This window comes from Drosophila ananassae, chromosome 3L (assembly GCF_017639315.1).
Source record: "Drosophila ananassae strain 14024-0371.13 chromosome 3L, ASM1763931v2, whole genome shotgun sequence".
In the NCBI taxonomy this organism is placed as follows: domain Eukaryota; kingdom Metazoa; phylum Arthropoda; class Insecta; order Diptera; family Drosophilidae; genus Drosophila; species Drosophila ananassae.
Window position 1 is genome coordinate 16,766,715 of NC_057929.1, and position 12,402 is coordinate 16,779,116.

The 12,402-nt window shown below is 48.9% G+C and overlaps 3 protein-coding genes across 4 annotated transcripts; 1 reads left to right on the forward strand and 2 right to left on the reverse strand.

The window, feature by feature from the left end:
• Window positions 1-1,315: 1,315 nt before the first annotated feature.
• Window positions 1,316-5,268, reverse strand: LOC6494054. Of its 2 annotated transcripts, XM_014907135.3 has the most exons (3): window positions 5,136-5,267; window positions 2,157-5,071; window positions 1,316-2,098 (listed from the first exon to the last, which is right to left on the reverse strand). In XM_014907135.3, the coding sequence occupies exons 2-3, from the start codon at window positions 5,055-5,057 to the stop codon at window positions 1,463-1,465; spliced, it is 3,537 nt and encodes a 1,178-aa protein (XP_014762621.1). In that variant the 5' UTR covers window positions 5,058-5,071; window positions 5,136-5,267; the 3' UTR covers window positions 1,316-1,462. The 2 variants fall into 2 exon arrangements, with proteins under 2 accessions (XP_014762621.1, XP_044571659.1); XM_044715724.1 differs by having other exon boundaries at window positions 2,157-5,268.
• Window positions 5,269-5,472: 204 nt separating this feature from the next.
• On the forward strand, window positions 5,473-6,336 carry LOC6496526 (attacin-C). The gene is made up of 2 exons (XM_001961037.4): window positions 5,473-5,875; window positions 5,932-6,336. Exons 1-2 carry the CDS (start codon window positions 5,541-5,543, stop codon window positions 6,329-6,331), a joined length of 735 nt encoding a protein of 244 aa, XP_001961073.1. The 5' UTR covers window positions 5,473-5,540; the 3' UTR covers window positions 6,332-6,336.
• A 70-nt stretch (window positions 6,337-6,406) lies between these two features.
• On the reverse strand, window positions 6,407-10,972 carry LOC6494053. Its single transcript, XM_032450237.2, has 2 exons — window positions 7,350-10,972; window positions 6,407-7,293 (listed from the first exon to the last, which is right to left on the reverse strand). Exons 1-2 carry the CDS (start codon window positions 10,901-10,903, stop codon window positions 6,516-6,518), a joined length of 4,332 nt encoding a protein of 1,443 aa, XP_032306128.2. The 5' UTR covers window positions 10,904-10,972; the 3' UTR covers window positions 6,407-6,515.
• Between the last annotated feature and the right edge of the window lie 1,430 nt (window positions 10,973-12,402).

The following is a 12,402-nucleotide window of genomic DNA, read 5'->3' on the forward strand; positions in this document are numbered from 1 at the left end:
GATTGGCCATTCGCGGGAGGAGATGCACTTGAAAAAATGCTAGGGCTTAAAGTACTTTTATTAGGGAAGTTACAAGTCTAATAAGAACTATTACAGACAAAATATTAAATAAGAATAGTCATTTTCCTAACACCTCTAGTCACTTTCTAGTATTTTTCTAGAAGTGCCTCGAAATCCGGACAATAGCCGGCTACATCCGGACATGAAGGCAGAAGAACTTTCTGGGCCTGGTCGCGTGTCATGAGCAAACAAGATAATGTTACAGCAGTCATCGCAAATCGAGCGCAGCTAAAGGACTTGTAGTCAGTCGGAGAGTCCTTTTTCGGCAATGTGCGGACACTAGACTGGAAATTCGGTTTTTGGCAGTTTGTTTTTCGCTCAGGCCCATTCCGGCCCCCGGCGATTTGTACAAAAATGCAAATGAAAACGTCTCAGCTTACGCCCAAGTCCTTCTGCCAACAATCTGTGACTGTGGCGGAGGACGAGGTAGCAGTGTGGGCAAGGATCCGGATGTGGAAACTGAAACTGAGACAGAGACTGAGGCAGAGCTGGCTTAATGAAAATGCTGCCACGGGCCACAGAATGGCCAAGTGGCCGGCGGTGTCCTTTGGCAGTTTCCGTAGGCTGGTAAATGATTGATCGCCAGCATCAATTTCCCAGAAATGTTATTGCCATGCGTACGACAGTTGGCCAATTGCTGGTCCAGCAAGTGCTTTAATTGTGGCTTAAAGCCCCTTGTATCGCCACTCGAGAATCTTGTCATTTGCGGTTTAACAAGAGTTTATGCAGATACTACTCGTTTTCAATTAATTTTGAGACAAATGCACTGTAAGGAGAGTTCCTTCATCTCTAACAATCACTTAAATGTAACCCTTTTAGGGTATTTAGTATTCGGTGTTTTATCTGATGAATCCTTTAGCGTTTTCATTTATGAAAATGCCCGAAACATGTTTCGCCTGCGCAAACAGAATGCGAGTGTGCAATAAAATTCCATTACAGCAATGGCCTGACTTAAAAACTTGGCCAAAAAAAGAAGGCGACGATGAAATTTCGTTGCATACAACCCCCCACCAAGCCCCTCCAGCTTTGAGCCAAATAAAAAAAAAATAAAGAAAGAGCCGAAGGAGAAGGATCCGGAGCAGGAGCAAGTGTATTAAAAGCCCGCAGACATTTTCCTTGTACGTGAGTGCAACGTATGCGTGTTCGGGGCTTGTATAAGTATGGGTGTGGGTGTGGCAGGGTCCTTGCATATTTTATGAGACTTGGCAAAGCATTTAACAACACACAAGTACACACACCCACAGACAGCGGCAAACTCATTACTTGAATTTATTTAGCACTTAAACCAAATGTTTCATTCGCCTCAGCCGGCTGATTTGGTGGCTCATATCCGTACATTTCCGGTCCAGGCTACACCCTAAACTTTGAAAGCCACTTGTCTTGATGCAACAACTGCTCCCGTCTAAGGATCAACGACCCGAAAGCGCTGGGTGGGATTCTTGAGGATCCCAGCGGGTGAACAGTACGCTGGCCACTTCGGCATCTCCACTTGATCCACCAAGGCCTGTTTTATTTGCTGCAGGGGCTTCGTCCTCAGCGGACAGACCGGCAACTGGGGGCAGTACTGGGTACTGGGATGCACATAGCCGCAGCGGGCACAGATGTCCTTCGTGGTGCTCAGCAGCCACTCGTTTTTGGCACACGCCTCGATGGATCCCTGGGACAGGAGATCCTGGCTGCTCTTCCGGAACAGGAAGGACGTGGAACTGGGTTGCGGCACCTCCACTGGAATACCGCAACGTGGACACTTCTCATAGTAATTGGAGCTTCCAGGTCCTTGCTGGCACACGCACTCCGAGCACTCCGAAAACTCACTGATTTTCTGCTGACGGCTGGTCTTCCTGGGGGAGTAGAACAATTCCTCCGTGGGCCGGAGCTGTCGCCTGTGTTTCTTCATAGAATCCTTGACAGCATATATGCTCTGGATCTGTTTCTTCCTTTCTTTTTTTCTCTTTTTTATGGAATGTCCCATAGCCATTTTATCACTGTCAGTTACTTTTTTTCGCAATTCATCTATCTTTCGGCTGTGCTCCTTAAGCTGGAATTTGGAAGACATTATGAAATATATTAAAAAGTATATTTTTAAGATTTCGTACCTGAAACATTTGCCTGTGTTCATTCAATATGATATAGAGACTCTTGGACGAGTAACGCTGCTCAGCCTCCCGGATATTCTCCTCCTCGCTGGGATCCACGTCCCACATGGATCTGTAGCTGGTCGTGGATTGGGAAGCGAAGGTACGTGAGAAACTAGGATAGGATTGCATTCTTCTGCGGCGCTCATCCCGAACGAGACGCGCGGCTTTCAGTTCTTGTTCAATTATTTTCTTGTACATAAAGTCATCCATTATTTGTTGTTGATCCGGCAATATATTCGATCCCTGGGAATGATTATCGCCATCCCCTACCAGTGGCTCGTGACGAGAAGCTCCCTTTGACTTCTTCGGGGGACGCTTCGCCAATAGTTGGTCGATTTTTCCGGTTTGAAGATTCGACTTATGATCCTTTTCCGGGATGACGATCACATTGTTGTCGGCATCTCGTGGCGGCAAAAGGTGGGTTGGAGCAACGCGGGCCATTCTTAAATCATTGAGGATGCTCTTCAGATACTCCAAGTACTTGGCGGCCAGAACCTTTTTTTTATCCGCCTTGCTAATACCCATTGTGGTCATCTCGTTGTAGTGATCCTGCAAGGCGTTCCACATCGGGTGCTTGCCCACTTCATTCATAAGTTCTTTGACGTCAGGCACATAGTCCATGATGGCGTTATTTTCAATGACATCCTTGAGAAATCTCTGCAGGCGCCGAAACTTAAAATCCGTGTTCATTTCCTCCACACGGAATCTGCCCTGCTCGGGTGATTCCAACTCCATATCCCCCAGTGACTTTTCGATGGCATCGAATGGGTCGACGACGCTGCCTTTCTCCGATTTCCCTAATTCCAATCCTTGATAGTTGAATTTGTGTGCACCGAACCGAATGCTCTCTGGCTCAGAATCCTCAACCACTGGAACCGTCATCGAGCTTTTGGGTGATTCCTTTGGTGTCTGTTTGGACCCTGTTCTGGATCCTATTCTGGACCCCTCTTTCAATGGGCTTTTGGCAAAATTTTTTCCTAGGTCAATGGGTGGAATTCTGCCAGAATCCTCTGGTGGCTTCTTGCTCGGCTTGTAGCCGATCTGGCCCCGGACTTGATCGCCGATTCTGTTGCCAATTTTTTGACCAATCTTGTAACTGCTATCAGCGCTAACTTCATCAGTTTCTGGGTCTTTCTGGCGACTGGATGGCTTGGCTTTGACGGCTTGTCCTTTTCTGCCAATGCTTAGAGACAAACGTCCTTTCGAAACTCGGGGTCGTTTTGAGGTTGTGGACAGACGGGGTCGTGGCAAGGACCTACGAAAACTCATCCGGGGATAATTGGTCATAATAATATCCTTCACTGATTCAGTAAACGACGTGACACTATCTCTCTGGTGTTCTCTGCTCGAAATCGACGGACTGGTTTCGACATAACGTCGTCGTTTCCTCAATTTTCTCGCCATATATTCAGTGCCCGTATCCGATATTGATGGCGATAAGGCTTTATCGTCGCTGCTTTTCTCCTCTTTCGATTGCCGTTTCCCTTTACTTTTCGAGCTTGACCTTCTACCCTTGGAATTTTTACGGGGCTGCTCCGTTTCCAAATCATCTGGCTTGCTGACTTCCAAGTCCAAGTCTTGGGTCGGACCATACCTTATTCGCGTCTTGGATTTCTTGTTCTTCTTCGGACCTTGGCCGACGCCAGGAGCAACACTTTTAATATGTTTCGGCTTTAGGTGGTCCAAATGAAAGGTGTCTTGGAAGTCCTCCATCGTGACCTCCATACTGGCTATCGGTCGGGGCCTTCGTCTTCTCCTCCGCCGGATCACTTTCCTTCGTATGATTGTGGTTTTCGGTTCCATTATACTGTCGACACTAATCGCATGGGGTAGTTTCCGTTTTTTTCTTTTGGGTTGTCGACTCCTTCGCCTTTTTTCCGTAGCCCAAGGTGTGAGCTTGGCATTCATCGACATCAGTTGGTCCAATAAATACTTCAGCTTATCTATCGATGGCTTCTCTCCGAGGATACTCCCTATGTCTTTGATTCTTGGAAAGGATTTATCCACACGACGTTTGCTGTCCTTTTTGAAAACATTTAAACTTGATCTGAATGTTACCGCTGGCGGAACAGAGTACGTTTTCTTAGAGTATTTTGAAGTATTAGAACTTAGTTGAGGATGTGACTCCATTCTACGGAAAATCGATGACTTGGGTCTCTTTTTAAGCACTTCGTTTCTCCAGAAGTTTGCAAAATCCTCAATCTTGTCATCGTGATATTTGCGGCGGCGCGGTCGCTTCTTCCTTCTGACCTTGTAGCTTACTGTGAAGTCCGGAATGACGTAATCGTCGACATCCTTAACGCCTCTCCGACGAAATTTCAGTGGCTTCCCGTGCAGGTGGGTCAGATACTCCTGGATCTCCGCCGCCTCCATCTCCCAGATGTTGTCGTGACCCTTGAGGAAGGGATGAATGTCGGAACTCTTCTGCCATTTTCTCACCGCCTTGGCCAGTCGTTGGATGCACCGATCCACCATGTGCTGTGGCCTCCTCCGTTTCTTGAGCTGCTTTCGCAGCAAATACAGTCGCTGCTGCAGCTGCAGCTCCACTTGCTCCTGCTGGATGATATCCTGGCGCTGCAGCCTCAGAGACCTCGACCAGCTGCGAAGCCACCGCCTGTACATCCGCAGCAAGGCGCTTAGAGACCGACGCGCCTGCTCCCGGCGCTCCTGCTCCGCGTCCTTCTCCCTGGCTTCAATGGAGAATTGGACGCGACGCAGGAGCTGAGCCCGGATGCGGCGCATCAGCTCCAGGCGGCGTCTGGCTCGTCGCTTCTGCCGTCTCACCTCCTCGCTCTTTCGCTTGATCTGCTTCCGCAGCAGCGTTATCTGGGTGCTGCGATGTAGCAGGGGGAACTGCATCTCGACACAATTCTCTTTTTTTCAATAAAAATAAAAAACGAATAAATAATAAGCAATATTTAAAATAAGACAACCTACAAAGCTAGGATATGTCTGTCATATATATGTTCACTTTGAGTAATTTTGATATATTGACACTCTAGAGATCTATTTCTGATAAGTATAGTATAACTACTACTACTTCCCAATCCCCTAAAATCCCCTAAAAGCCAAAAATCACCAATCAAGTTCAGGGGACTTTCTAGCACTAGCACCTCTTATCAGGAATGTAAAGCACCTGTTCCAACGGGGACTCCACTCCCCAGGCAGTTCATCTGGCACTGATAAGGCATCAGATTGCGCTTTGTAAACCCCATTCAGATTTCAAGGGAATCACTGGCATTAAGATCGATTGCTATATAAAGCAGAATCGATTTGAACTCAGCATCCACTCTCAAAACAGTCATCCCAATCCAATCGTCAACGGCAGAACATCTCAGCAGAATGAGCAAACTGGTTTCTTTATTCGTGGCCACGATTTGTGTGTTTGCGGCTTTTGCGGCAGCGATGCCGGAAGGTCCGCATTTCCAGCCACTGATTTACTATCCACCACCCCCGCCACCGGTCTCCAACCAGCCCATCCGGGTGCGTCGCCAGGTGCTGGGCGGATCACTGACCTCGAACCCCAGTGGCGGGGCCGACGCCAGGCTGGACTTGACCAAGGCAATCGGAACTCCGCAGCACAATTTGGTGGGCCAAGTGTTTGCGGCGGGTAATACCCAGACCGGAGGTCCTGTTTCCACCCCAGTTACCAGTGGAGCCACCTTGGGTTACAACAAGTGAGTTTACCCAGTGAGTAATGCGAATACATATCAAGTTTTCCTTTTGTCCACAGTCATGGTCATGGCCTGGAACTAACCAAAACCCACACCCCCGGAGTTCGGGACAGTTTCCAGCAGACTGCCACCGCCAATCTGTTCAACAACGGAGTCCACACCCTGGATGCCAAGGCCTTTGCTTCCCAAAATCAACTGGCCAATGGCTTTAAGTTCGACCGGAATGGAGCTGGCTTGGATTATTCGCATATCGGTGGTCATGGAGCCAGTTTGACGCACAGCAACATTCCCGGATTGGGAAAGCAGCTGGAACTTGGAGGACGAGCCAACCTCTGGCAGTCCCAGGATCGCAACACCAGGCTGGACCTCAGCGGCACGGCCTCCAAATGGACCAGTGGACCGTTCAAGGGTCAATCTGATCTGGGCGGTAACCTGGGATTATCCCATTACTTTGGCTAAGATTCGAAGACTATTCCTATTTATTCAAACTTTAATTTTTCGATCCTTTTTCACTATTTGTCATTATTTAAAATATTAACAATTGTTTACTAAACTAAAGGCAATTTTTATTTAATAAAAATCAAAAATTATTTAAAGAAAAAACTAAAAAAGAATATTTTAGAATATTTAAAGCTAAAATAAGCTAACGACCAACAATTTCCTTGGCCTGCTGCTCGCCGGCTTCCTTGAAGAGTTCTGCAGTTTTCAGCAATTTTATAAACCTGGGCGAGTACTCGGTGTTCGCGTTCTTCTCCTGGCTATCGTCCAGACTCGTCTGCTTGAGGATCTCCTGCAGGCGGGCATTCCTCTGGACTCGCTCCGCCGTGTCAGCCATTTTTCGCAGGTAGACCAAGTCCATGAGAAGTTCGTCACGTACTCCGGCCGCCGCCTGCTGGTCCTCGGCCGGCATCTCCTCATACTGCCGTAATAGCTTCTTAACAATCCTGGACTTCTGGCTGATCTTGCTGGGATCCAGCAAACGCACATCCTGGCTGAAATCCTCGGCCAGACTGCGTAAGGAACTCTGGCGCTTTTCGCGGCACTTCTCCTGCTCCTCCGAGGTTTTTAGAATCAGATCGTAGAAATCCAATAAATCGGGTCGCAAGGGGATGCACGACCTCTGCCGCACCTGCTGGTCGATTATATCACTAATCGCCATCATGGTATCCCGGATCATTTGCTCGGTTTGCTGCACATGCTGTTCGTTCTTGTTGTTTCGAATTTGGTAGAAGTTCCTCGGTCGCTTGATCAGACACTTGCGATTGCGTTCCAGGACACCCAACAATCGATCCATTCCAGGATCGTTTTCCACAGCATCGAAAACGGCTGCAACAATCTCCTCGGAGGTCTTGCCTGTGAGGAGTTTCTGGAAGCTTTCGGACATGGGCTCATCCACGGGGATATCCTGCAGGTCAGGATCGCTGTCGGAAAAGATTTTATATTATTTTTGATTCTTAGAAACCAAGCGAAACCCTACCATTCAGGCTCCTTTGTGCACGACACCGTTTCATCTGTGACCGTAGTGTGCTTTGCAGGCACTTTGGGAGTTTCTGGTGGATTAGACTTGACCTTGGCCTTGTTCTTCCTTGGCCACTTCACTGAAGGCCTTTTCCGATGACCATCATGGCCTCTCGCCTTTTTCTTCAAATCTCCAGACTCTTCTTCTAATGACTCCTCACCCGTCTCTCGAATGTGTCTCTCATCCTTGACATGGACTGGCATTTCCTGGCTGGAATCAGACTTCAGAGAAGCAGTTTCCTTAAAGGCATGCTGCAGGTTGATGGAACCATTGCCGAAGAATTGCTTCGTCTTGGGATTGCCACACACATTGGCGTTGATGGAGACGTTCAGTTTCATGACATCCGGACCAGTGATGCAGGATTCCCCTCCCCCACCTTCCTGAGTAGCAGGTGTGGTTACCGGGACACAGTTGGGACTGATAGTCGCACAAGGATCACTGGCACTGTTCTTTAGCTTGAAGGGTCCAAAGTACCGATGGACACCGAAGGTCTTGGAGGGGTGCGAAAATAAGGTCTTGCTGGGAAGCACTGGTGGCGAAGCGGCTGATGCCTGAACTTGTGGCACGGCCTGCTGTGGCGCCTGGACATTCTGCAATTTTTGCAGTTCATTAAAAAAGTGTGTCAAATTAAAGCTGGCCTTGAAATGGGAGGCTGCTTCGTTTGGATGACGTTGCAAGGACTGCAAGTTGTCTGTCTGGGGTTGAGCTGGTTGTTGCTGCTGTGACTGTTGCTCTCTTTGATCTTGTTGCTGTTGCACTGGTTCTTGTTTCTGTTGCACTGGTTGCTGCTGTTGTTGCAATGGTTGCTGCTGCTGCACTGGTTGCTGCTGCTGCTGCACTGGTGCCTGTACGGGTTGCTGCTGAACTTGCGGTTGCTGCTGTTGCAACTGCTGCAGGGGCAGTGGCTGCTGCACAGGCTGTGGCAATACCATTGGCTGCACAAGCTGCAGTTTCGGCACTTTCTGGAGCTGCAGTTGCTGCAGTTGTTGCTGTAGCATCGGCACCTGAACAACTACATGGGGCCGCCGATTCATCATGGGCACCATGTTCTTTGAAGGATCATAAATCTGCGCCACGGCATCACCTTCGTGCGCGGCACCCTCTTTCTCGTCATAATGCTCCACTGGCTGATGCATGGGCTTAGCTCCAAGACTATCCCCGACATCTGGAGTCAACATGCCATTACCAAGCTCCCCGAAGTGCACGCGATTCCCGTTGTGATCCTCGAAATCGTCGAGGAGTTGGGCCGTGCGTTTGGCCACCACATGTTGCTCCGATTGTGGGTCTGATTGCGGCGCGGAATTAGCCGGTGGCACCACCATCCCGTCCAAGGATCTCTTGGAACGCCGCTGTCGACGGGAAAACCTGCGATAGCGCTGACCCTCCGTTTGCCTTTTGCCCCGATTCATGTCCAGGGAGATCTCATTGGCCAGGAGCTTCACCACAGCATCGGGATTTACTTTTGGAACGGCAGGCGCAGTATCCTGGGAATCTCGTTTGTGGGTTTCCGGGCTGTTTGGTGGAGCCTTGACCTCTGGCTCTTGCATTCTCAACTTGATATCGACTTTGAGATTATTATCCCCCTTGACGCCCACTGCTCCAGCCTTGGAAGCCTTATCCACCTTGCAGGCCAGTTGATCGCTATCGTGATGGCCTTCGGATAAATCTGAGGCCTCAGGACCCTCTTGATTCTCAGCTTCGTTTTCAGAACTCAGACTAGCCGTATCCGAAATTTCTCTTTTTGTTGGAGCTTCTGCTTCCGGCTTTACGCCGGCCATTTCAAAGGCATTGTCCTTCAGTTTGTCCTCCTGCGGCATTTCACGTTTTACTTGGGCTTTTTCATCACCTTTCAGGTCGCTGGACAAGGCTTCAGGCTCTAGTTTAGCTTCTGATTTCGTCAAGTGCTCTTCAGTTAGCTTGGCCTCCTCCGGAGTCTCTTCCAGCTTGGCATCCTTGTGGGATTCGTCGAGCTTGGCGTTCGAATCTAAAGCCGCTTCTCCCCCTTTGACTTCCAGTAAACACACTTTGGCGTCTTCGTCATGGTCTAAGGCCTTCTGATCTTCTTCGGCCTCCAGATGCAGTGATTGAGACTCTCCTTGCAATAAAGGTTCCCTTTTCAATCTCTTCAAGTCAAGATTGGTTCTTTCGTACTCCAAGACATTGGGCATCTGCCGCTGGTTGAGGGAATGGAAGCGATCGTATTGTGGCAGTCGGTAGTCATAGCTGTGGGGCACGTCCATCAGGGGATTTGGATCCGCATTGGGCACACCATGGCTCTGCATGTATTCGAAGCCCTCAAACTGAGGCCTGGCAGGATTCATATTTAGGCGTTGATCCTCCTCCTCACCCTCCTGTTCCATATCGAAGTACTGCTGACGTTGTTGGACCTCATCCAGTTCCCTGCGACGGATCATGTTGTCCACTAGGTGGTTACTATGCATGTCCAACAGGGAATTACTGGGCAACGAGGGACCCAGGCCCTTCAGCATCAAGCGACTGCTGGTCTTCAGCTTGATCTCGTTCATGGGATTAAAGCCCGTCATGGAGCTTCGCTTCTGCGGTTTGAGATTCTGTGAATTGTCACTTTCTTGGAGGCCATTAGCGAAAGGCTTGACTCCCTTCATGGCCTTCTCGGAAGCCTCCTGCTCTATTTTGGAAAGCTTGTAGTTGGCCTCGTGCTCCAGCTTACAGGCGGGCACATGCGGAAAGGCCAACCGACTCAGGGTCCTTTCGTACACGCCATCCGGAATAGGACAGTCCCCGTATTGGGGCAACTTTTCCATCTTCGACGCATCACTCTTTTGACGCAGGTCCAGGTCCACCTTCTTCTTCTGGGCCTCAACGTTCTCCTGGTCGCTCAGGATTCGGTGAACCTGCTTAAGTTTGATGTCCAGGCTGGAAAGACCGCCCTCATCGGACCTGAAGGGATACTTGGTGACCTCGTACTTCTGGATCACCGTTTCGAGCGGAATCTCCTTATATTTCATCTTCACCTTGCCAATTTCTGTGCGCGCCATGGCCTTGGCATGCTGGTCGATGATCTCCTTGGCCTTGGCTTTGGATTTGGCCGATCGTTCTTGCTTGGAAACCACGTTATCAGCCGGCATCTCCTCCACCGCCTTGCCCTTGGCCATGTTGGCTTGGATCTCGCGAAACCAGGCATCCGCCGCCTCCTGCAAAGATCGCTCGTTCTCCGCCTCGGAGGACGCAGGCTCGCCGCTCTGGGCGAAGTTGGCCAACATATCATCGATGGAGTTCCGCCTCTCCCTAGACTGCACTTTTTGGCCTGCATCCTGCTCGTGCAGGTCTCCCGAATAGGAGGACTTCAACTCCTGCAGCTCCCCCCGAGCCTTCTCCACCGCCCGACTGAAGCTGCTCAGCTTATCATTTTCCTCAGCGGGAACGACTAGGTCCTGTTTGGGCTGCGCGGGTGCCATCTGCAGGTCAGTGCCGGATCCGGATTTTGAGCCACTGAGCACCATCAGTGCCCACCAGAGCTGTAGGAAAATCATCCTGGTCTCGGGCTAGAGTTTTGCTTTGATTGAATGGAGAAGTGTGGAAAGTCGGAAAGTACTTGATTGGAATACTTTCTCTGAAAATATTAATATAAATATTATTTATTAAATTCTGTAACCAGCTTGTTTAAAGACTATTTGTTTTGTTGGGACTGGGAATTGGCATTTTCTGGCTGGCAACAGGTGTCTGCCGCACAACTTTGACAATGTGGACCGATAAGAGTTGCAATGTCACCCAGTGCCACACCCCCATTGGCCGTCCGCCTTCGTCCTGGAGAAGCTGCTGCATTGTGTCAAGTTTTTCCACACGTACGACGACTGCGCCGGCGGCTTCCGACAGCTGTTTAACATGAAATGTCCTTTGTGTCCCAACAAACACACACACACACAGTCGGATGGGTAAAAATGATTTCAACACCAGCCACCTCAAACCCACCTCCATCCACTAGTCAGATGGTATTGTTTCCACGCCGATGTAAATCAGATTTTTGTTTTATACCAAAAGTTTTCGAAGCACAGAATCAGTTCGGAATGGAAATGGAAATGGTGTGGAGATGTGCACCGACAATAACATTTCCTATTTCCTCTTGCCTGTGTCTGTTCTGGATGTGGGTGTGGGTGTTGCTCTGTGTGTGTTATCCTGCACGTTGTCAATGCCAAAGTCAGTACAATACGCGGCTTGAAATAATTGAAAATAATCAAACATTCAGTGAGAGAGCAACTGCAGCATCCACAGCAACTAATGTAATTAGCGGGCACAGAGCTCATTCGCGTTTGATTAAAACTTTTCCCACCCAACTCCAGGCCAACACCCAGTTCTCCACCTCTTTCCCATAAGCCGGTTGGAAAACACAATGAATTGAATGTGTGAATAAACCCATTGTGGGTGCTTTTAGTTCTGAATACACTCATGAACCCATAAGACTAACCGCGTTTTTTGATTGTGAGTTTTTAGTTTTCCCAGGATTCAATTGTCTCTTCTTGACATTTGTTTTTTTGAAGTTAAGAAACACATTTCCTTTTGTACGTAATCATATTAACTAAGAAACTTCTCAGACTAGTTTGGGCTTGAAATTAATTTAGTGGCTTATGTCCTTCTTTTAAGATTTCCTATTAAAATTCTGTGATTAGTCTGACATTTTCCCAGCGAGGAATTCGCTATTAATCCCACACACAAAATGCGTCAACCCTGGCTGGCCAATAAACAATATTGCGATAATTTCATGGGCCGCAATGTAATTAAATTACTTAGCCAGTCGCGATGGCAGGTTCCCCGGCGGAATATGCACTGCCGCGATATGCACTGCATAAATCCTTTTAACAAGCCCGCCAAGTGCCAAACAGAGCCCGTTGCTGATATCCTGGATGTACGATACACATATAGTACACGAGGCCGGGCACTGGGGGCATATTTCCATAAAGCCACCACAGCAACCGCTGTCAATATGCGGATTAACGCATCAATTACACGGACAAGGCCACAGGCGAAGGCGGGG